Source organism: Microcebus murinus, chromosome 6 (assembly GCF_040939455.1).
Source record: "Microcebus murinus isolate Inina chromosome 6, M.murinus_Inina_mat1.0, whole genome shotgun sequence".
NCBI classification, from domain to species: Eukaryota; Metazoa; Chordata; class Mammalia; order Primates; family Cheirogaleidae; genus Microcebus; species Microcebus murinus.
Window position 1 is genome coordinate 89,613,230 of NC_134109.1, and position 23,946 is coordinate 89,637,175.

General features: G+C 45.5%; 1 protein-coding gene across 1 annotated transcript in view; it reads right to left on the bottom strand.

Annotated features, from left to right (window-relative positions):
• The window catches only part of MYO5C (myosin VC), a 92,072-nt gene that overhangs the window by 12,799 nt on the left and 55,327 nt on the right, over positions 1 to 23,946 (bottom strand). Inside the window, exons 22-36 of the mRNA XM_012763454.2 lie at positions 22,743 to 22,907; positions 21,401 to 21,494; positions 18,716 to 18,779; positions 16,463 to 16,643; positions 13,595 to 13,688; positions 13,254 to 13,317; positions 13,088 to 13,168; positions 12,018 to 12,198; positions 10,545 to 10,638; positions 10,005 to 10,068; positions 8,749 to 8,917; positions 6,543 to 6,630; positions 5,168 to 5,266; positions 3,713 to 3,867; positions 414 to 503 (exon numbers count right to left, since the gene is read on the bottom strand). Of these exons, the coding sequence (XP_012618908.2) occupies positions 414 to 503; positions 3,713 to 3,867; positions 5,168 to 5,266; positions 6,543 to 6,630; positions 8,749 to 8,917; positions 10,005 to 10,068; positions 10,545 to 10,638; positions 12,018 to 12,198; positions 13,088 to 13,168; positions 13,254 to 13,317; positions 13,595 to 13,688; positions 16,463 to 16,643; positions 18,716 to 18,779; positions 21,401 to 21,494; positions 22,743 to 22,907 (1,683 nt within the window). The remainder of the gene's footprint in view (positions 1 to 413; positions 504 to 3,712; positions 3,868 to 5,167; positions 5,267 to 6,542; positions 6,631 to 8,748; positions 8,918 to 10,004; positions 10,069 to 10,544; positions 10,639 to 12,017; positions 12,199 to 13,087; positions 13,169 to 13,253; positions 13,318 to 13,594; positions 13,689 to 16,462; positions 16,644 to 18,715; positions 18,780 to 21,400; positions 21,495 to 22,742; positions 22,908 to 23,946) is intronic.

Consider the following 23,946-nt stretch of genomic DNA (forward strand, 5'->3'; position numbering starts at 1 on the left):
TGGAGGAACATTCAGAATCATGTAGAGAGAACAGTTGGGAAGAGTCAGGCATATTGAACTAACAGCTATAGTTTAGAGTCATAACACTAAAAATTTCACAAGCAGAAGGAATCCCAAAATTCATCTCATCTACCTATTGATTTACAAGTAAAGGAAACCTAGGAGGCTTAGTACCATGCCCAAGGTCTAACCTGCTAGAAGTCTCTTGCCTATGGTGTATACTCCCACCCAGGATTCCAGCAGGTACTGTGCAGTTGGCCCCCTGTGTGAAGAGGAAGCCAGAAAGCCAGTTGGGCCAGAAGCTGTGCCCAGAGCTGGCTGTCCCAATCCCTAACCCCTCTGGGGAGCTGTGGCTCATGAGGAGGTGGCAGACCGGCTGTCAGCACAAGACACAAAGCAGTAAGCGTGCGTACCTCTTCTCCACTGTACTGCTTCAGACAATTGAGGAAATGGCAGGTGTTGGAAAGCCAGAAGGATAGCATCTCAAAGTCTTCTAAGTGTTCCTTTAAAAAAAATAAGAAAAGACAAAATTGCATTGGGTGACTCCCCATGCCTCTGAGTATCTTACCTGTTTTGGTTCACTTGTAGCTTTTGGCCAAAATTAATTTTTTTTAATGCACTAAGGACTTCAAACAATTTACACTGTAATTACAAGAGTCTATATTTATATGGTGGGTGACGGTCTGCAACATGTTTCTGTACAGGCATGTCACTCATTAAGAAACTTGAAGCAGGCCTGGCAGGAATGCACAAGAAATATGTCTCAGTTCTTGCTCTCCACAGTTCCCATGCCAACTGGGAAGACAGATATGACAAAGTTAAATAGGTGGCCAAGTGCCCAAATGATGGGTGTAGGCTGGGCTTCCAAAGCTCAGGACAGAGAGCAGGACAGCTGAGGAAACTCATCAGAGACGAGGGAGGATCGACCCCTTGCAGGAAAGGGTGGCAAGACTAGAGCTCAGATCAGGGACAGGTGAAGAGGACAGCTCCACTCACGGGGCAAGAAGAGGAGGAACAAGTAAAGAAGGCAATCTGGCTTCTACAGTGACCAGAGGGATCAGAGGAAAACTGGGGAAATCCTAGGATTTGAAAAACAAGAAAAGAGGGCTTCAAGGAGGTAGTGCTAATGTTTCAGTCAATTTAAGAAGAAAAAAAAATAAATATCACTGGTTTTAGCAAGAGGAACTACTGGTGATCTTTTCGTAGAGCGACAGGGTAGAAGCCAGATTGCTGGGAGTGACAAAGGGAACTGGTGGAAGGCACTAGTGTGAGCATTTTGGCAGCCTGGGGAATGGAGGAAAGGAAGAGTGGCTGAGGATGGGAGTGGGCCGAGTGAGCTGCCCCAAGCGCTGTGTGCGGCAGGTGGGCACGGGGCTGGTCCTGGGCTCATACAAAGGCAGAAGGAGGGAGCCATGGAAAAGCTGAGAAAGGGGTTTGCACCCCTCATTCCATGCATCTTTTGGTTTATAAATATTTAGCTAAACATTCCAGAGCAGCAAGATGAGGCAAATGCCACGTGCCTATGGCTGGACTGCAATGCTGGTTGGTCCTGTCTTAAGAAAACCCAATTTGTGAAAAGAGGACAGGGAAAACATCAATTTATGGAATCCCCTTCCAAAACTAAACTGGTGGCTCCTGTGAAGACCATAAAGCCCCCAGCACCAGACAAATGCTAATTTTCAACTCCTAACTCTGGATGAATAATGGATTCTTGTTACAGACTTTTTGGAGGGGAGGGGAGAATTACTCTGACCTCTCATAAATCAGCTTTTCTTCTTCTTTCTTCCTAGAGTATTTAAAATAGGATTTAATTCCTCATGACTCTTCCAGGATACATATTTTACTAAAAGTGAGGTAGGCCCTCCCCCAACTAAAAATTTCAAATATATCCCAGCATCATTACTACTCTTTTGGAGGGGCATGAAAAATGCTGGATCTATATTTTATTGCTCCCTTCCCATGTGGATCAGTAGGTCATGATACCCAGAAACTTGGACTTGCTAACATAACTGTAAACTGGATGGTCAGGTCCTAGAGAGAGAGAAAGCAGGTTTGGTACTAACTCCACTTACTGTGGCTAATAAATTTCTATATCCATTAATTAAGCACTTGCCCACACTGGCTATCCCAAGATTCCAGAACAAGCCAAGCATTACCAGACAGCTATTTATACAAAGCAACTATCCCTGTGAGCAAGGATCCAGGTCTGCTTAGAAAAAATCTTCAATGCTTAGTTATAGTTATTTATTCATTTTTCACTTACTGTGCTTCCAGGAAAAAAATCATATCAGGAAGCTAAGAATGGTTTTGAGACTATGCTGCTGCTAGAAAGGAAATTAGCAATGAACTTTATCTTACTGTTACATTAGCCTTCACACAACCCTGTTCTTTGTCATTGTCATTTTTGATCACTGTCCACATGTCACACTATGAAGAGATTGTTCATAAGGAGTTCAGCTGGTGACGTCGGATATACACACTGTACACACAGAGAATCTCCATGTCCCGTGGCGTGTTCCCTTCCTCCTAGTGGCAAACCGTTGGCTGTCTGCTTGTCCAATGGTTCCAATAAGGACAATGTCTTAGGGAATAGCAGGCAGCAAATTGGAAGGAACCTGGATTCCTGCATGACCATGTGGAGCAGAGCGTCCTTCCAACCTGGATGGTTCATTATGAAACTGCTATGGAGCAAATAAAAATCCTTGGCCGGGCACAGTAGTGCACGCCTGTAATCCTAGCACTCTGGGAGGCGGAGGTGGACAGATCGTTTGAGCCCAGGAGTTCAAGACCAGCCTGAGCAAGAGTGAGACCCTGTATCTACTAAAAAATAGAAATAATTAGCTCGGCATGGTGGCACATGCCTATAGTCCCAGCTACTCGGGAGGCTGGGGCAGGAGGATTGCTTGAGCCCAGGAGTTTGCTGTGAGCTAGGCTGACGCCATGGCACTCTAACCCAGGCAAGAGAGTAAGACTCTGTCTAAAAAAAAAAAGAAAAAAAATAGAAAAAAAGAAAGAAAGAAGGAAGGAAGGAAGGAAGGAAGGAAGGAAGGAAGGAAGGAAGGAAGGAAAGAAAGAAAGAAAGAAAGGAAAGGAAAGGAAAGGAAAGGAAAGGAAAGGAAAGGAAAGGAAAGGAAAGGAAAGGAAAGGAAAGGAAAGGAAAGGAAAGGAAAGGAAAGGAAAGGAAAGGAAAGGAAAGGAAAGGAAGAAAGAGAAGAAAAATCCTCTATCTTCTTTAAATCACTATATATTAGGGAAAGTGGGTTGGGGGTGTGGTAGGTATCTCAAAGCTGTGATAGTTTAGCCTTACTAAGTAACTAACCTAACACACAGCTCGTTTTCATTTGTGAATGGTGAATAAAAGTACATAATGAGAGAGAATTATATAATTGCCAAAGGAAGAGATGAGTAATTTCTTCTTCCTTCCCATCTCTCACCATTCACGCTTGTTACACTGATAGAACATCTATCTCTCACAGCCGGTAGCCTCACATCCTAAGGGAACAGAAGTGGTGAGGGTAGTCTCAACTAGGTTGTAGTCTTCCTGTGAGGTCTACTGACAGATCCTCATCTATCTGTCTTTCCCTAACTGCTGGTTTGAAGCATCATGTGGCTCATCAAAGACAGGAGGTTCAGGATGGGCACCCAGTCATCTCCATAGCTGTTCCAAAAGTAGATATAATACCAAGGGCCAAGGTCAAAGGCGGTTCCCTACCTTAACCACCTGCTTAATGCCATTAATGGTGCTGTTCATGAGGGACTTCAGCATGTTGGCGTCATTGAGGGAGTCCGCGTAGCGCACACACATGAACAGGATGTGAGCCGGCAGCCCGGGGATCATGTTCACCACCACGCCGCGGGGCTTCAAGTCTGCAGCAGAGGGTGCCAATGAGGGTTTCGGCTATAGGTCTGCTCTCCTGCTAAGGAACCTCGAACTAGGGGGCAGGAGTTTGCTGTTCTGTACTTGATGCAGTGCCTGACTGCACAGGGACTGCTTTATGTCTTTGAGGAATTCAGCCTGGTTCCTCTCTTGGCAAAAATATACAGGTGCCACCTGCTCCTCTTACTTCTCATTTGCAAAGTTCTTTCTCTTTTTTAAAAGGCTGAGTAAGAGACAGATATTTGTACTTTTTCCTGGTGTGAAGCCCCTGGATTTCAGACCCTCCAATGTAAGAAATGAAGCCCTCTCCCAGTCTCTTTAGTGAGGACGGAATACAAGGTCAACAATCATCTGAAGCTGCCTTGAGCAGGGCCAGCAGGTGCCCAGCGGTGCTGCAGAGAGGCCTGGCGGGCCTGGGGTAGAAGAGAAGGGCAGAGAGACAGCGTGGGGGTGAAGGGAAAGGAGAGAAACTTTATAGAACAAGCTAAGCAAACAAGGACCTCCCCATGGTCGCATTAAGACAGAGAGGAATGAAGACGAGGCCCCCACAGTTGTGCGGCAGTGAGGGTGGACAGGAAAGGGTAGGGGTGCTCATGCGGTCACTCAGAAAAAGAGGAAGTAAGGCTATGCATTGGCTTTCTGTCTCAAGATCTTGGGACCAGCTGACAGGGAGGCAGATTGTCTCCCTGCCCCTAGAGAATGATGCCAAAGGTCCTGCTTAAGACAGTGTAGTGAGATCAGTCTTAAGACACTAGCTCCTGAGCATGCACACTGGGACGTTCCTGTAGCTGAGGTACGTCTGGGAGCCCCCATCACGTTGCCCGCAAAGAAATGTCTCAGCAGAAGTCAAATGGAGCAGAGAGTCACAACTGCTTCCACTGTGGCTCTTCTGTGAGACACAAAGAGGAGGAGATGTGTCTTCCACCCTGACCCTAGGATTAGACTTGGGGAATGGTTAGGGCAGTGGTTCTCAACTGAGGACCATTTTGGCTCCCAGGGGACATTTGGCAATATCTGGAGACGTTTTCTATTGTCATGACTAGGGCTTGCTCCTGGCTTCTAGGGAATAGAAGTCAAGGATGCTGCTGAGTATCCTGCAGTGTACACCCCTCTCTGCCCCAACAAAGAGCTACCCTCAGTAGTGCTGAGCCTGAGAAACGCTGGGCTAGGGGAAGAAGCAATGGAGGAAGGGGGGGAAGAGAAGAAACTGCCCTGCCCAGGACTTTGGCATCGACTGATGTGCAAGTTCTCAAAAGGAAAGCACAAATCAAGAGTTCCCGGTTTCACTACCAAGAATGAGGTTCTGAATGAGCTTGGCCTCGTCTTCTCTCTTGTATTCCAGCATTCCAAGGTACTCCTTGGGTCCTGGCGACACGTGCACATCATTGGCTGTAGACAGAGGCAAACGGTCAGCTGAATACACAAAACAACTTTCATAGGTTTCATGAGACTCCTCTGCCTCCTCCCACCCCATCCTGGCTGCTTTGCACGTGAACTTCTGTGGCTTTCCGATCCATTAAAACTTTATTGTATCCTGAAGAACTTCTCCTAGTGAGTTCTATCTGACTACATCAGTGAGTACACAGCTGCTGAAAAGGCTGTTATCCTTGAGAAAAGCCTTACAAAAGCCTGATGCGTGTCCAGCACAGTGGGACTAGGATAGAAACCCAAGATGTTGCCCTGTCTTCAAGATGCCCATGCTACAGTGAAAGAAGCAAGACTCATGCAACATTTTGGTGCACAAAGAACCAAGCTGCACGATCCTAAGAGGGCTATATTAGTCTCCTATGGGTGCTGTAACAAATTACCACAAATTTAGTGGCTTAAAACAACGCACAGTTTTAATCTCACAGTCCTGGAGGTTAGAAGTCTGAAAGCCGAGCCGGAATGGAGAACGGTGATTTATTCATTCATTCCGGTCCCTGCTTTTGGGCCACAGAGCGTCGTTTGTCATTTATTACTTGACAAAGGGAAAGATCTTCAGTTTGGTTTTGGATATTTCGAATTTGAGGTGAGAGATGGGTAAATAAGAATAAAGGAGTCTTTCAAAGAAATGAATATAGAAAAAGGAACAGATGGTTCAAAGTACAGCCCTTAGCAATAAAGGCTGGGAGGAAGAGGAAAAACTAACAAAGAAAGAAAGTGTGAGAAATGCACAAAGAGCACGAGACAGGCAAAGTTCAATGACTCAGAGCAGGAGGAGGAAAGAAAAGCGGAGGGTCCTTTTCATAGGAGCTCATGAAAAGGCTTTGGAGTGTGAAGTGCAGCCCATGTTCAGGGTACCTGGCTTCTTACTTCTCTTCTAATAGAAATTGGGATTCTCACTGATCTCATACATGCAACAGGGAGAGAAGGTGACTTTTATTTTGAAACTTGTTTACAATTGTTTAGAAAGAAGGAGCTAATACAGAGAGGTTAAAAGTATTCATGATAGCATTCCCTTGCAAATACTGAGCATATCTGGTGCCATCTGGTGGGCAGTGAGCTGTCTTCCTGCCTCAGAGGATCTTTTCATTAGCCCATCACCAGGTCCTAAACCCACAAGTTACTAATCATTACTTTGGGTTTTGTAAGCCTTGGACCAGATACAAAATAAACACTGGAGTGCATGTTGACCTTCTCTCAAAGCTCAAAAGAATAAGAAGGTGAATGTCATTTTTCCTACCTTTTTCAATTGTCTTGGTTAGAGTCCTGACTTGATCTTGTAGCTTTTTAATCACTCTGTCCTTCATGTCTAACTCTTCTTCAAGATCCTTCAGAAATAAAAAGAAACAAAGATATTAGCTTGGAAGCATCTTAATCTATTTTTTTGGTAACAGCTGTATTGAGCTGTAATGCACGTACTGTACAATTCAGCCATTTAAAGTGTACCACTCAATGGGTTTTAGTGTAGTCAGAGTTGTGCTACAGTCACCATTATCTAATTCCAGAACATTTTCATTACCCCTCAAAAGAACCTATAACCTTTAGCTCTCACTCTCTAGTTCCCTATTCCTTTCCAGCCCCTGGCAACCACTCATCTACTTTCTATCTCTATGGATTTGCCTGTTCTGGATTTTCCATATAAATGAAATCTTATACTAGGTGGTCTTTTGTGTCTGTCTTCTTTCAGTCAGCATCAGGTTTTCAAAGTTCATCCATGCTATAGCATGCATAAGAATTTCTTTTTTTTATGGCTGAATAATATCTATCATATGGACATACTACATTTATCTTTCTCTATTTCCCCCTTACTATAAAGTAATGCCCATCATAGAGAATTTAAAAATGTGAGTGTGGAAAAACAGGCCTTCTGGATATCAGAAACCTAGAGCCAGAGACACTGTTCAGAGATTTGGGCCCTGGTTTTGCCTTCCCTTCCTGACAAGGAGGTGGCCTTGCCCAGGCTGAATATGACTCAAAAACCAGGAAAGTCCTGGATACCTGGAAATATTTCTTATAAAGTGCAGAGTGTTTAGGTTCTTCCTGAATTCCGAGGTTTTGACACAGAATGGATTCAGGCTTCTCTGACCCAGCAAGACTCATGAAACAGTCACTGCAGCTGTGTGCCCAAGTCTCACTTGTGGGCAAAATCCACCACTTAATGTATAGCAATGACATTCTTTCGTTTATAACACTGAGGCTACTCATTGATTCAGGAATAGTGTGCTGAAATGGACACATGGATGTGCCGGCTCCCCAGCTCGGCGCTCCTGCCTGGGAGTGAAGCCAGACATGTGGGGTAGCGCCAGGGAAGAGTGCTTAAGGGGACCCCACTGCATGCTCGGGGGTGTCAGGAACAAACTCACACAAATCCCTCACAACGCACAGGGGTTGACACGCACTCACAGCTAGAGAGTAAACGGTCACACACTGCCCACCCATATAGCTTCTGCCCCACTGGATACCAAGGACACACAAGGGCAAGGACAAGGCAAGGCAGAGCTGCCTCACACATGTGGACAGCAGGCAGTTGCTTATTTGGTGTGGTTTGAGAGTTCTAGACTCCGAGAAAGCTGTACCCGCCTCAAAAAAGATGGCCATCACCTAGGTGCCACTGATGAGAATTTGCTACTTCCTATTAAATGTTAAACTCCCAGGATTTCTCTTTTTGGATATAATTACCCTTCAAAGTTCAATTCTAACAATGCAAAATACGGTTTTACCCGATCATGGTTTTCCTGTGAGAGAGGAAATGGGGGCCCTGACATTGGGAACAAGGGGACGTGGGCACGTCCAGGCCGACCACTGCCCGGGTCAGCCCTCTCGGGTCACCATCTGGGAGGCTGTGAGGCCTGGAAGGGGCTCAAGAGGGTCCAACTCCCAGGAAAGCGCCCTGCCTGCCACTTCAGTGCTTCTCAGTCTTGTGGGTTCCACGCACCAACACAATTTCAGAATAATCGCTGGGGGTTAACATAGGGTTGCCAAATGTCACTTTGGCAAGGGCGTTTAAAATTTGGAGATGACTTTAAAAACTTTAAAAAAAGTCTCTATCTACTGCCATGACCATTTCATAAGGGAACATTTTGACTCTAAAACCTGCAGGAAGGCCATACCCCTGGAACGAAGCACGGGCCTTTGCGTGGGGTGAGTTTTGCTTGGCAAAGAGCTCACACGTCGGCCTTGTCATCGTCAGGGCTCCAGATCAGGGTGGCTTCCTCCCAGATGGTGCCATCCACGCATGTGCTTGGGATCCCCAGCCCGCACCCGCCTCCCCGCAGTGGGCTGTGAGGTCAGAGACTGCCCGTCCTTCCAGAGGAGAAAATCGACTGCTCTGATGGAAGGATTTCCGGTCTATAGCTCTCAACCTTATGCTTTAGGTGGCACCTGTCCCCTTTCAGCCACATCTACAGCCAGCCAGCCATGCATCAGCGCTTCAGGCAACGCCTCACCCTGTTTTCCAAAGTGAGACGGGACGCTTCCTGCCGGAAGTCGCTCTTCACCTCACTTTCAGTCTCGAATCGTCTCTTCGGGTGCTCGCTGGCTTCCTGCATTTCCTGAATCTTATCCGTCAGCTTCTCTTTCTGTGGGGTGTGTATTTCACTTTGGGCTTCCGCGGCCCTGAGAAAGGGACAGAGGAGCTTTCGGCATCAGTTTGACCATCATGGAGAAGTCACTCGTTGTCATAGCAAGTGCCGGTATTTCCAAAGATGGAAAAACACCTTGGGCAATTTACGTGTAAAGCAAACAGCTCCTGAATAGGGCATCCTCGAAGGTGGAGGAAAAGGGACCAGGACTGGGTGGGATGTAAAATCGTCCCTGGACTGCTCCAGCCTCCTTCGCCCAGTAAGAAAGTCCCGCCCCCAGCCTACCCCACCCTCTTCGCTGCTCCCGTGTGACACCCACACCCATCCACACCCTAGGACCAACGCTCAGAGATTATCTCCTTTGAGACCAGCCTGGGGGCCAGACACTCAAACAGCCAAAGATCAGAGAGAAGAGAAAAAGGAGCCCCTCTAAAGAGTTCAGAAATGGTGTCTCGCCGCTTTCTGCTACTTTGGGTTCTCATTTGGTCCTGACCCTACTGATAAAGCCACATGACTTAAAAAATGCTCTTGGGGGTGTAGGGTGTCCATTTATTGTTCTGGAAAATGAAGCGCCTCAGCAAGTTGGCAGCAAAACAGAACCTTTTTCTCATAAGGTTCCACTAGGGCACGAGGCCCTCTGTTGGTCAGGAAGGAAATTTGGAAGGAAGCAATGAATATTTTCTATCAACATAGGTTTTAATTCTTACCCTGGATAGTCTGCTAACAGAAACCCTGTTCTCTTTCATGCAACCTTGTTTTATTCATATTTGAACAAATAATTCATGCATGTGGTATAACTTTGCAAGAGTACAGACGTGTATACGTACAATGAAAAGTACTTCTTCCCTGCTCTGTGCGTTGGTCACCAAGGTACCCTCCCTGGAGGCAGCCAATGTTTTGTGCCTTTTACAATCTCCCAGAGACATAGATGATTGTGAGTGTGTGTGTGTGTGTGTGTGTACACACATATATTTTTCTCCCCATTTGAACAGCTGCATCACACACATGAGTTAGCATCTTGCCTTTTTGGCTTAATACCATATCTTGGTATATTTAAGTGTTTCAGAAAAGAAAAGCACTACAGGAGCACGAACTTGAGGAACACACACATTAACACTTACTTTCCTTGTGTTCCTTCTTCTTCTCGGTTGCGATTTAACTGATTAGACAATTCTTCCAGTCTTCCTATAACGAGAAGACGTGTCAGCACTTTGGTGGGCCTTACCACCGCACTCTGATTTGGGTTTCGTATTGTCTTCAGTTATCAGAGGACCTAAACTTTATCCAGCCAGAGATTAGATTTTGTTTGGTCTGAACAATGTTTAAAAATTTTAAAAACCATTATTTTAAAATTGTGATAGTTCACATAAAAATTTGCATTTGGGGATTTCCTTTGAGAAATAGGAATATCTAGAAACACTGAAATGTGGAAACAAACATTTCCACTTTGCAATGATCAACAGAGCTTGGAGACAGCTGTCCCCTTTAAATGCCCCATGCACCTCATGTACCCTTCACCCAGCCCACTTGGCACATTATGTTACCTGCCCAGCCCTGGGGAGAATCACAGTTTAAAACTCTTGGGTACAATGACTCCTCTAGGTCATTTCCTGGATACAGGAAACTGATTTCTAAAGCAGGTTCATGAGGGTTTCAGTTACCTTTCATTTTCTCACTTTGTTCATTTAGGCGGATTTCCAGATCTTGCTTCTGCTTCTCCAGCTCTGAAATTTGCTGTTTAAAGTCTGGGATCATCTTTAGAGAAGAATTGGAAATATTACAGCAGAAAATACTTTCATCCATGAACTTTAAAGTCTCAGAAGCAAACCAAAGCAGATGTTCTTTTCATGGAACATCCAGTTAGGTAAGTGGGCTAGTGAAGACACTGGACTAGATTGGCGTTGTTTTTTTAACCTTAAGACCTATATAATTTCAAGAAAGATTGTACAGTACTCAACACATTACATGAGATAGCCAACATTTTATTATAAAATAGGCTTTGTGTTAGATGACTTTGCCCAGCTGTAGGCTGACGTAAGCATTCTGAGCATGTTTAAGGCAGGCTAGGCTAAGCTAGGACATTCAGGAGTCCAGGGGTACTCAATGCATCTTCAACTTATGATGGGTTTATTGGGACGTAGCCCCATCGTTAAGTCCAGAGCACCTATACCTGTTTGTGCAATCAGGTCTCCCTGCGAATTTCTCATTAAAGTTTCACCCAAGGATTAAGCAAAGATGTGAAGGTCCTCAGCTACTGTTCCACGTGTCCCCCTCAGGTCTCTCAAGACTTCCTGATATTGCCAGGTTAGTCGGGGAGGAGACAGCAGAGAAGCTGAGGAGCAGCTGAGGCGGGAAGAGACACAGAGAGAAGCGTGGGGTCCTGGAAGCCGGGAGCACAAGGAAACGGTTGGTTTCCTCAGAGGTTGCTGAGATCCTGAGGTGGACAAGGGCGTCAGGAGCCCTCTGGGCTGGCTCCACACAGGCAGCCCGAGCCATGGTGGGGCCCGAGAGGATGGCGTGGCTGAGGGGTAGAAGACAGGGGAGTGCAGGAAGTACCCCAGACAGTCTTTCCTGCATCTGGCCACTCCCCAAAGAAACAGGTGATGGCCACAGGGGTGTGGAGTTAAGAAAGGGGTGGTTTTTTGAGAGAGGAGATTCTGGAAGCATTCCTCCTTGCCAGTAGGCACGAGTCAGAAGAAAGGACAGGACAGATGAAGTGTGTAAGAACGGGCATCGCGGAAGAGCCAGTCCTTGAAAAGGCAGGCTTTGGGGCAGCAGGAGGACTGACCTTCTGAACACACTCCCGTCTCAAGAGCCACCCTTCTACCTTAATTTCTGGTCACTTTCCAAGGCATCAGGGCTAGATGTAAATATATAGTTTTAAAAACACACACTCACACAGAGTCACAGAAACTGGACCCACACTATGGTCCACAAACACACGCTCAAACCAAAGAACCCTCCAGCCTGGGGATCATTTTATAGTTTTATCTTCTGACACAGCTATTTTATTCCTGGAAAAAAGCCATCTGTTTCCATTGTTTTTACTGTCAAGAAGCTGAATTTCACTCCACTGAGAAAAAGGATGTCTCTAGAATAACAGCCACGAGCAGGGCCCACGGCTGAGGCCGTACCATGTTCTCTGAGGTCAGCCTGGCAACCTGATGGCGGATGCTTTCGTTGATGTCATTCTCCTCTCTAAACAGTTTCTGCAGGTGGTTGATTTCTTGACTTAGATGCACCACTTTGAAGTTCAGAGCTTCGATCTCCTTTTCATAGCAATCCTTCTGAGACTGGAAGTGGCTCTCTAAAACACTGTCACAGGAGGGGGCAAGAAGTAAAGGACACGGTCTTTACTCCGCTGTGCTGACGAGTGTGAGGGTGTGCACGTGTGCAGTGAAGAAGACCCACAATTAGAGCCACACATGAAGTACACAGAGTTTACTTATGTACACACATAGTTACAGGCTATAGAATTAGGGATATATAATCATAAAACCCTTCTAGCTACTTAGCATTATGCAGGGTCAACATGCAGTTAATAATGAAGATATTTTATTTTAGAAGTAATTAAAATTACATTTTTATTCGCTTAATATTAACGGTTTAAAAATATGTTCTGCCTGAGGCTACCATTGTGGGTACATGTCATTATACATTTGTCAAATACCTAGACTGGACACCAAGAGTGAACCCTAATATAAACTACGGGCTTTGGATGTTAATGAAGTGTCAACGTGGGTTCAGTGATCGTAGCAAATGTACCACCGTGGTGCAGGATGGTGGGGCAGGCTGTGCGTGTCTGGTACCTGGGGTCTATGGGAACTCTCTGTATTTTCTGCTCAATTTTCCTGTCAACCTAACACTGCTATAAAAAGTAAAGTTTACTAATTTAAAGAAATCCAGTAAACCCCTTAAATTTAAATGTTTTTTTATATCTATAGCAACAGTGGCTAACTTATTTGATAAAATCAATTTTTACTATGCAGGTTATGGGCTTTGTAACCAGACAGTTTATCCCAACAAGAGATTGCTCTTCATGACTAATTACTTAGTTCTCAGAGAAATATTTCTAGTGGCTATTTGATCATTCTACTGTAAGGGACTTGCTTCGTGTATCGAACCTATGTAAGACAAACTTTTGACTTTCCAATAGTCTATTATCTCTGAAAAATACAAAAGAACCCCAAGGGGAATTTCTAACCGTGTTGCTTTCTTTAGTCCTTCATAAGCAAACCAAAGTTCTCCGTCCTCATTTAAATGTTCCAAGTCTTCTGTAGAGAGCCTAGGATATAAGGAGGATAAGAGAATCTCTCATTGCTCCCATGTTTTACATGTCTTTAGATGTTTGGTAATGCAAAAATGATTACCTGCTTCTTACATCTTCAATATCATAGCTTTCAAGAAGTTGTCTGGTGATCTCTGACATCTTTTCTGAAAGAAAAAAGGCAGTGTTGTATAAATTGCATTTGTGCGTGATTTCTCTTCTCCCATTCCCTCTCTAGGGCCGTTTTCTAGCTTCACAGAGTCCAACCAGTCAACTAAGCAACCTTCCAGCCACTCAACCGACTAGCTATCCAGTCTACCAACTAACCAATTCACCACACATCCAACCAAACTCATACCCAACAGCGTGTTTCCTTAGCGGTGACACATCTATGATAAATTCAGCCTGTGCCCCATGGACCAAGTGATTCTTATTTTTTGTTACCTCTCATTTCCCGTTTTTGTGACTGCACGTGTTTTTCCACGTCTATCTTCTGCGCCTGAAGTAACTCTATTTCCTTTTCAAACTCTGAGATTGTCTGAATCAGGTGAAGAAAAAAGAGTGATTATGCTGTACATGAGACAAAGGGAACTCTGTCACAGTGCAGCGTACCTATGCATCCCCACTGCAGTCTCCTGGCTAAAACCTTGTGAAGCCATCACTGCCCACACAACTTGGCCTTGAGGCACGTTTAACTGCTCAAAATGCTGTTACTTATTCCCAGATCTACTTGGTTGTATCAGTAGAATTAGTTTCCCTGTTACATAAAGGAAAAAAACAAATACTCTCTACAGCCTGGGGGTGGAGTGGGGTGGATGGAAAAACTGAGAGAGGTAAAATCACAGGGGCTAAAATTCTCTGTTATTTATTTATTTATTTTATGATTTCTTATTCTTTTTTTTTTTTTTTTTTGTGACAATCTCACTCTGTTGTCCAGGACCTAGAATGCCGTGGCATCAGCCTAGCTCACAGCAACCTCACACTTCTGGGCTCAAGCAATCCTTCTGCCTCAGCCTCTCAGAGTAGCTAGGACTACAAGCATGTGCCACCATTCCTGGCTAATTTTTTCTATATATTTTTAGTTGGCCAATTAATTTCTATTTTTAGTAGAAACAGGGACTCGCTCTTGCTCAGGCTGGTTTCTAACTCCTGACCTTGAGCAATCCACCTGCTTCAGCCTCCCAGAGTGCTAGGATTATAGGGGTGAGCCACTGTGCCCGGCCTAAAATTCTCTTTTAATGGATAAAAAAAAATCCGAGGATTTGGGCAAAGGATGTGGGCAAAGTTGCCATCTTCCTAATTGTGGGTTTTGGCTTAGCTAGGCTTAGATGTGGGGCAGGGCAAAGACAGGTGAGTCCAGGAGGTCTGGGAGTTAATTGGCCACGGGGGAGGAGGTGGCCTGGGTAGCTTGGGTTGTGGGAAGAGGCTGTATTCTGACTTTATTCACCTCGTGCACTGGGCTTGAGTAACGATCACAAGTTAGTGCTTTTGTAGCTAAGGGAGAAATAAGGACTTTTAGGGACAGCAGGAGTGAATAACTCCCCCCTGATATTTTCTCAGGGAGGGGTTACCTTGAGTATTTAAGGGCTACAGCTTGTATTTCCACAGAGGTAAGAAGGGGGTCAAACTGACATTTACTGAGCACTTTATATAGATGACCTAATCTTCCTAACAGACCTACACGGTGAGTAGAGTTACTGTTTACAGATTAGAAAATGAAGCTGCATTTAACTGAAGGTCAAATGTCATGTTCACGGTCACATGCCAGGTTTATGGGAGCCCTAGGACTACTCAGTCCTGAAGCCCTGCTCTGCATTGTAATGGTTCAGTAAATGTTCCAAGTCAGACTTGTATTTATTAATACTTATGCTTTTGAGACAGATTATAACACATATAACTTGATAATGATGGGTTATTTTCTCTGAAAACCAGACTAATCTTAATACATCACACCAGAGAGTTTGACAGTGTTAGCTACCAAAGAGGAAGTGAGCGACATCTACTGGTGCCTCCCTGTAAGTGCAGACTCATGATTTCCTAAATTTAAGCTACAGACTTGTATGTAGCCAGATGACACGAGTCCCACAGATTGACATTAGTCTCATGTGACTGCTAAGAACCAAGCAGTCACAGGAATATGTGGCTGAAAGTAACCCTTCTGGATCACACGGTCTGATTTCCTTTCAAACAACAGAAGACCAGGGCCCAGAGAAGACGGACAGCTTGGCTATGGGGAATTCAGAGGCTGCCCAGACAGGATTCTGAAGGCTCTTCTAAACCACGGCTATTCCATGACAATTGTGGAAAACAGTTGTGTACTATCACAAATACGCTACTAATATGTGCCTCACATATTTAGTGGAAGCTGAAAAGCTTTCTAATTTTACAATGAAATGTTTTGCATTTAAGAACATAGGGACAAAAAACCCCACAAAACATAGGGATACACAGGTTTAAGTTCTCTGGTAGGTAGGAAAACAATTACTTAAGGCTTGACTGCCCAAGCATGGATCATTACTGTATTTTATTTTATTTTTCTCAAGAGTTTTTTATGAAATTTCCCAGAAATATTTATATATTTTTATGATACATACAGATACCAACTAGTATTTTTGTGTATCATTAAGCAATTAAAAAAATTCTACTATGTGATTTTTCCTTCTCAGCTCTTAAAAAAATGTTCTTTTAAATTTTTATTATAAATTGATAAATTATAGTTGTATATTTTTAAGGGATATAAAGTAATGTTATGATGTATGAATACAATGTGAAATCATTAAATCAAGGTAGTTAACCTATCCATCCCCTCAAATACTTGTCATTTTGTATGGTGAGAACATTTAAAATTCATTCTCTTAGTAATTCTGAAATGTACAATACACTATTATTAACTATATTCACCATGCTGTGCAATGGATCATTGCTTTTGTAAATTTTCTGATAGTCTAAATGGAAAATTCTGATAATAAAGTAATTTAATTTAAATCCAGGTACCCATAGCTTTATAACACGATGGACTATATAATAAGGGTTCACCTCAATTTCTAATTTAATTTGGAAGTGTTCTCTAGGGTGACATATTTAAATAACTTTACATAAATGCAATTTCAAAAAAGTTAGAAAGCTGACTTTTAAAATATGAAATGCAATTATTGCTAAGTCAAAGGCAGCCTGGAGGTTCATACTTGGGAGAACTGAAGGATCAGGCTCCTTTTGCCTTTAGCTGTGTGATCCCACGGGACATGGAAGTGCTCTCTCTGTGCAAGTCATCCACCTGACCAGGGCGGGGTGCACAGTGGCAGGCGGCTCTACCTTGGCCTGCTGGCTCAGTCGGGCCACTTCCCCCTTCAAGCCGGCAGAGGTGAGGTGCTCCTCCTCCACCTGCTGCTGCAGTTGCATTTTCTCATCCCTGAGAGCTTTCATTTCTTCTTTCAAAGTCTGGATCTGCTTCTCATAGTCTTGTGTTTTCAGTTCAAAACTTTTTTCAAGAAGTCTAGGCAGCAAAAGAAAAAAAAACAATTTAAGATTGTCTCTATAGTCTTTGAATCAGAACAATACATCATTTTGAAAGTGAAGAGAGGAGACACTGGAGAGGAGACAAAGTAATCAGGACCCACTGTGATAGTTCCAGTAGACAATGGCCTTATTTTTAGCATTCTGTTTCCTGATCCCTTAGGTTAAAAGCAACTTCTGGCACCTTCTGATCTGAGAAGGTGATTGTGTGCAGGGACCACGGGATAGGGAGGCTGAAAAGGCACACTGGTTGTTGGGGGGCTGTATTCCCAATGCCACCCCCTGAGTTCCATGCAGTCTCCTGGAGGAGCCAATTTCCTTCAGCGAAGACCTTGGCATGTTCTGCCAAGCCCTGGCCACTTTCCACTTCCGAGGATCCCACAGCGGCTTGGTTTGGTCCTAATGAAGTTAATAGAGCCATCCAATATGTCCAGGGATCCAGTCCTTCAAAAATTCTAGGATAAATTACAGCAAGTCCACATGCCCAAAAGTCCACGGAAACCCAATTCCCTGTGAGAGCGTCACTCAATTAAATATGTGATACTTAACTAAGGAAATAACCAAAAAGAGAGCCACCACCTGTCCAAGCCCAGCACAGCCAGAACTGAAGCAGTTCTAGGAACTTGAGGAGTATGTTAAATCATTCTACTTGCTGTGCTGTCAACTCTGTTCATTTTATGACTTGCTTTTTGTAGCACAAAGAGAAAAACTCCCAGGAAGAGAGCCACATTCCCAATAAATTTGGTTGATTTCTTTTTATAGATATTAACAAACTTTTAAGTGCTGTTTTCAGTTTTTTTTAAAAAAACTGCAATGCTCCCAAGAATCTGGTAAAATGGAGAAGAAATCTGCAACTGGGAGTCTTACGTAAAAAAGATCTTAGCCCTGCAACCTGAATAGGCCAGGAGTGTGCCCATAGACAGGAGGCATCTTGGTGCCTCTCGAGGGCTGTGACAGGGGCCAGGACTTCCCCAGTTGGCTGGCCGGCGACCAGACCGAGCTACAGGTAGGAGCTAAGGAGGACACAGTCTACAGCGGGCAAAGAGTTTCACTCCCTTCATCGGCCGGCCCAGCCCTGACCTAGTTAGGACTGCAAAGGGCTCAAAGGGACCTGGCTTCAGCCTGGCTCTCCAAGCCCCTGTTTGAAATGATCACCCCCCAAGTGGCCCCAGCACAGGGAGAGATGCCAAGAGCTGAGCTCCTCCCCTGGAGTTAAGAGTTCATTGAAATTTATATTTTTCTAGGTACATGAGTTAATTAGAGATATATAAAAACTGATGAGGGATCATGAAACACTTTATACATTTGTTAACTCTTGGAGATTTTCAGTGATATTCCTTCCCCTAACTCACTGGAATCCTGTCTCCTCACCCAGACCCAGGCTCTCCTACTAACTGCACAGGGAGGTTGTGTACCCTACTGCCCTGAGCCTTCTAGTTCCCTAAGGAGACATGCCAAGAAGAATATTCCATCTCTCCCCACCACCTCAGCATGCATCTTCACTTTGAGATCTAAAAACCTTTGGGTTGACTTCTTAATAAAAGAGGAGCCCTGACAGGAATCTTTAGAGACGAGCAAAGGGTTTGATATTGAGATAGGAAAGGTACAAGGCCATGGGGTCCTGCCTTAATTTTCTGTGAGGTGGGTTACATACCTCATCTTCTGGGACAAAAGTCAAGCTAACAGGGTGGGGGAAGGAAGGGAGGCTTATTTCCTAGGCAATAATCTTAATTCTTGGATTTGATGGAAGTTGAAGGGGGCAGTAATCTGAATTTCTCACAGTCTTAACAATAAAAAGAAAGTAAAAATAAAATAAAGTAAAAAAAATATATAAGTAAGCAATTCCTCGTGATCAGACAACTTCAGAGCCTGCGGGTGTCTGGAAAGCGCACGCTGTGGGACTTGGCACTCATAAATCTCAAAGTTTCTCACTTAAAACTATGCACACCCGCTCTCCTGTATCTGTGATCTGCTATCTGCAAGCTGAGAAGCAAAATACAAAACAGCAGAGAGAGAAGGAAGACGTAGTTTAAGGCAGACCAGATTTCATACATTCTCTGTCGTTCTTCCTTTTGCACATCATCAAAGAGCTGCTTGGTGAGGTCGTCCATTTTTTCTGTGAAAAGAGAACGCTCTTTGAAATATACCCGCCAAACCAGTGCCCTGAGTGTTTCATGTCAACTAAGAAAGCGAGAAGACGGACAATCATGCTTTATTTATTACTAACAGGACTTCCGGTGAGAATGTATGTTGGTTTTTATAAACTAGAAATACAGATGAAAGGATTTCAAAATAATAATTCTTACAAATTTCTCACATTGGAACCTATGAATAAACAGTTTCGTTTATAGTACTTTTATTAGTCTGAATGCCATTTGTTTTGTTAAAATAGATACACTGGCTTTGAGACAATAACTATTAAAGAGAAACCATTTGGGAAGAAAATGATCAGTTTATGATAGGGCTTCTGGATCTCGGTGCATGGACACTTTGGGCTGGATAATTCTTTGCTGTGGAGCGGGGGCTGCCCTGTGCATTGTAGGATTTTGAGCGGCTTCCTGGCTTCTACCCTCTGGAAGCCTGTAGCACTTCAGCACCAGCTGTGACAACCAAAAATGTCCCTAGACATTGTCACATGTCCCCAGGGTGAGGGGGGCGGGCAAAACCACCCCAGCTGAGAACCACGCATCTGTGAATAATTGAGAAAATAATAAAATCTCTGTCTTCATCTGGGGAAGAGGAACTACAAAAAAAGGCAGCGTAAATACAAGAGCTTAAATACAAGCTTAAACACAAAGTCAGCAGGTCAATGGGGCACCTGACAACCAGGAAGCGACCATTAGGGTTCAGGATATTCCATGGCTATGACAAACCCAACGTGCACATGCACCACAGGGGCCCATCCAAATGGGAGACGGGCGATGCAGCCCCTCAAACTACGACGTCCCCATTTGCACATAGCTGATGTCTCATCCTTGAGTTCTATCTCACCTCTGAGCCCTGCTTGAGAAGGGGGCCTACGGTGAGCTGTCAATAGCAATTCTCCAAATTACTTTTTTTTTTTTTTTTAAAAAAAAAAGAAAGCCAACAGTTTAATAATAGTTTGTCTAATGTTGTGCCAAATGTCCCTGAATCAAAACAACTGCTCTGGAATGTGAAAGGCAGCCATAAAACACTGGTGAAAATGCTTAAGCTTTAATCTAGAAGCCAGCATGTTTGACAGAACTTCAATTTTCAATGAACCAAAAGTATTGGCTTCAATTCTTATCATCTTGCCCCATTTGCAAACGGGCTAAAGAAGCTGCTCGAACGTGACTTTCTTCCCAAGAGCAACGGGATTATGTTCACGTTAATCCCAACAGGGGGAAATGCCACTTGACACCATTCCTGGGTCACAGGTCACGAGGACAGGAAAAAGGACGGTGCTGTTCACAAAATGCTGTTTGCCACGTGGCGGCCGAGACCCACGGGATAAGCTGCTTGTTAAGTGCTGGGTTTGAAAGTTTTTGTGGGCTTTTTAGAAGGGATATAAAATTACCTACCCCGACATGGCAGTGGTGTCAAATATATAATTTTCAGGTTACATTTCTGGGAATTTAAATGTTCCTGTGGGAAATTCCACTTAAAGAAGTTAGGGGAGGAAAAAACACCCAAAACAACCACCCAAGAGGCGTGTACTATAATAAAAAGGGTAGCGGTGGGTGAGCCCTGCCCTAACTCAGGGTCAAGGTGCACTCCCAGACCCCTGACCTCCGTCTGTTCACCCCTGACATTTACGGGGGCTCTGATGCCCACATCATCAGTCCCATAGAGACTGGCGAGGGCACACCCTGCTCCTTGTGGGCACCTGGGCGGCCTTCCTGCCCCTCCGGCCTGGACTCATCACCAACGCGTGCGTCTCACTCGGCCCTGAACGCCCAGGGCCCTGTGCCCCTCCGCGCCCTGTCCTATCTGCCACCTGCTGGGCCTGGTGTGTGCGAGATCCCAGGCCTGAACCCCGGTGCCCCTGCTGCTCCCCAGACATGAGCGTCCAGCGTGGGACGTAAACTATCTAGTCACCAGGCTCGTGTTCCTGTCGCCATTTATGGGATTTGGCCAGTGTTCTCAATCCAAACCCGAGCTGGAATCGAGCTGGGCTGAGGATAGAGCCCAGAAGGAAAGTGAAACCCACTGCATCAAGGGTCTGCCCTTCCTTCGCAGCGGGACAGCAGCAGGGGACACGAGCGCCACTTACACTAAGTAACTCTGACAGATCTGAAATTTTTCTGCAGATCCTTGGCGAGCAACAAACATTACTGCAGCATTTGCCCTGACTGTGCATCAGGATCGCCACAAAGGTTTTTAAAACATACAGATGTCTGACCCTGCCCCGCCACACCAACACCCAGACACACCCGTGCACACGCACGCGTGCACACACACACACACACACACACACACTTCCTGATGCAAAAGCGCCAGGCTCGCAGTGCAGCTGTTTGTACTTTGCAAAGGGCCCAGGAGGTTCTGTGCACAGACAGGGATTGCTGTGCTGTCCGACAATAGGTGGAAACGAACACAGATAGATCTGTAGGGTAAAGTCACTGCAGTTTAAAATATTCCCTGCGGGGCAAATATTTTCTCACTGCACTAAATATACACCAGAGAGCCCTGATTCTAAAACTGGTCACACCGATACTGTGTACCGACGGGCTAGAGCAGTGAACGTCCAGGTTTCCCAGCCAGCTCGAGCTTTACCTTTCAGCTCTTCGGTCTTCTGCTGAAGCTTCAGCTGTGCTTGCTCTTTCTGTGCTTCCAGTTCTGAATTGTGCTTCTGAAGCTTTGCCAATTTCTAGCAAAGGGAAGGGGGGAAAAAAAACTTTTTTGAAAATCTCCTTTCAGTTTTGTCACCATTGTCTCTGTTGGAGAAAACCAGTATATTTTAAATTAGAGTATTTTCCTCCTGTTCCTCCTGTTCACAGACAGCAGCCAGCACCAGCCCAAGACACCACAGTGAGCTCCATGTGCAAGGGCCCAGCGTGACTTCAAAGCAAATGTTATCCCAACCTGGCCCAGCAATGGCTGAAACCGAGGAGAAAGGACCAAACGCAAGGGTTCCTCAAGGTCAAGGAAATGCCTCTATCCTTTTCTTGAGCTTCTCCCCAGCCAGTGGAATTTATTTTATGCTTATCAAGCTATATAATTAACTTAATTTATGATATGAAGCATGCACTCTGAGATTGCGATGGGGCAGGAAGGGTGTGTGAGCACGAAAGAATTTCTATTATCTCAGTTTCTCTTGGTGAAGGGCCTGCTGGGCTGGCAGCGGGGGCCCCGTGGTGCTGACGGCTGGTGACTGGCAGTGCCGGTAGTGGCCAGGGCAGCAGTGTTGGTGCACCTGAGCACCAGGGCATGGGGGGGTGCAAGGACTTTGGAAAGTGCAGGAGTGTGGATGGTAAACAGGACACCTTCGAACATGCTGGCTCATGCTTTGCTGGCCTTGTGATAGGCAGCCGGCTAAGTCACTTCACCTGACAGTTTTACCCTCACAACAACTCCCTCAGTCCCGTTTTATTCCCACCTTACATACGAGGAAACGAACGTTCAGAGAGGGTAAGCGACTTGGCCAAGGCTGCCCAGCCAGACAGCAGCAAGGACACGTTCAGGGTTTTTACATCTACTGCTCTTTTCACCACACCACAGAGATGAAAACCTTCCCCAACTCTGCATCTCCACTCAAGGAAGATGTCTGCAGGACACAGACTTGACGGACAAGTGACAGGGGACCGAGCTCATCCCAGAAGAGAGGGAAGCAGCCAGCCAGGGCTCCTTCTTGGACCTTTCATCACTTTGCAAAAGTTGGAAGGAACAGAAAACCTATGTTGCACATCTTTGAGCATTAACCTCCTCCTCCTCCTCCCTGGGACCCTAGTCCTCCCACCTCCCTGCCCCTAAGAGGTAGGCTCCCTCCGGGCACGGCAGTCCATAGCAAGACCTGCTTTGCCCTGCAGAAATCCGCTGCATAGGACAAGCTTGCAACGCCCGTCTCTTGCAGGAAAATAGTCACGTGCATGGCCACGGTCGAGAGCCGGCAGCTGACCTCTTCCATAGCGCCCCGGAATTGCCTCCCCTTCTCCTCGTAATTCTGCCTGCGGGCGGCCGCTCTTTCCAGCTCTGCCTCCAGCTTCTGAATCTTTTCCACGTCGCCGGCGCGAAGAGCAGCCAGGCTGGTCAGCTTCTCCACCAGCCCGTGGTTCTCTTTGTTCTAGAGAAAAAGAAAGTCCAGGCGGTTAGAGGTTCATCCCAAATGAAGATGCTTCTCGTCGTGATCTACTTCCCACAACCTTTAACACGGCATCCATCGGCGGTGTGCTGGCACCGACCGCGTGTGTCACGGCGCTGGCACTCATGAGCGTCTTCACCACAGGGACACTGGTGCGCAGGGCTTGTCAGGTAATTGTCTTCCTGAGCTGGTGGCTCTTCAGTGTTGGGCCTGGCCAATTCCAGAGCTCCGGGACAGCCCTGTCACGGGCTGAATTGTGTCCACCTAAAATTCCTACAATAGCCGAGCGTGGTGGCTCACGCCTGTAATCCTAGCACTCTGGGAGGCTGAGGCGGGCGGATTGCTCAAGGTCAGGAGTTCAAAACCAGCCTGAGTGAGACCCCATCTCTACTATAAAAAAAATAGAAAGAAATTAATTGGCCAACTAATATATATAGAAAACATTAGCCGGGCATGGTGGCGCATGCCTGTAGTCCCAGCTACTTGGGAGGCTGAGGCAGGAGGATTGCTTGAGCCCAGGAGTTTGAGGTTGCTGTGAGCTAGGCTGATGCCACGGCACTCACTCTAGCCCAGGCAACAAAGCGAGACTCTGTCTCAAAAAAAAATAAATAAATAAAAAAATCCTACAATATCCTATAATATCACTGTATATGAAGACAGGGCCTTTAAAGAGGTAATTAAGGTGAAATGAGGCCATTATGGTGAGCCTTAATCCCATATGATTAGTGTCATTATAAGAAGACGACATTAGGCACAGAGGGAAGACCACGTGAAGACACAAGGATAAGAAGGCCAGCTACAGGCCAAAGACCGAGGTCTCAGAAGAAACCAACCCTGCCTATACCTTGGCTTGGGACTTCCAGCCCCCGGAACTGTGAGACAAGAAATCTCTGTCGTTTATGCCACCCGGTCTGTCGTACTTTGTTATGGCAGCCCTAGCAGACTAACGCACCCAGGACGGGGAGCTCAGGCAGCGTCTGGACTCTGCTAGGCGTTGGTCCCGGTGGGCCTCGGCCATTTT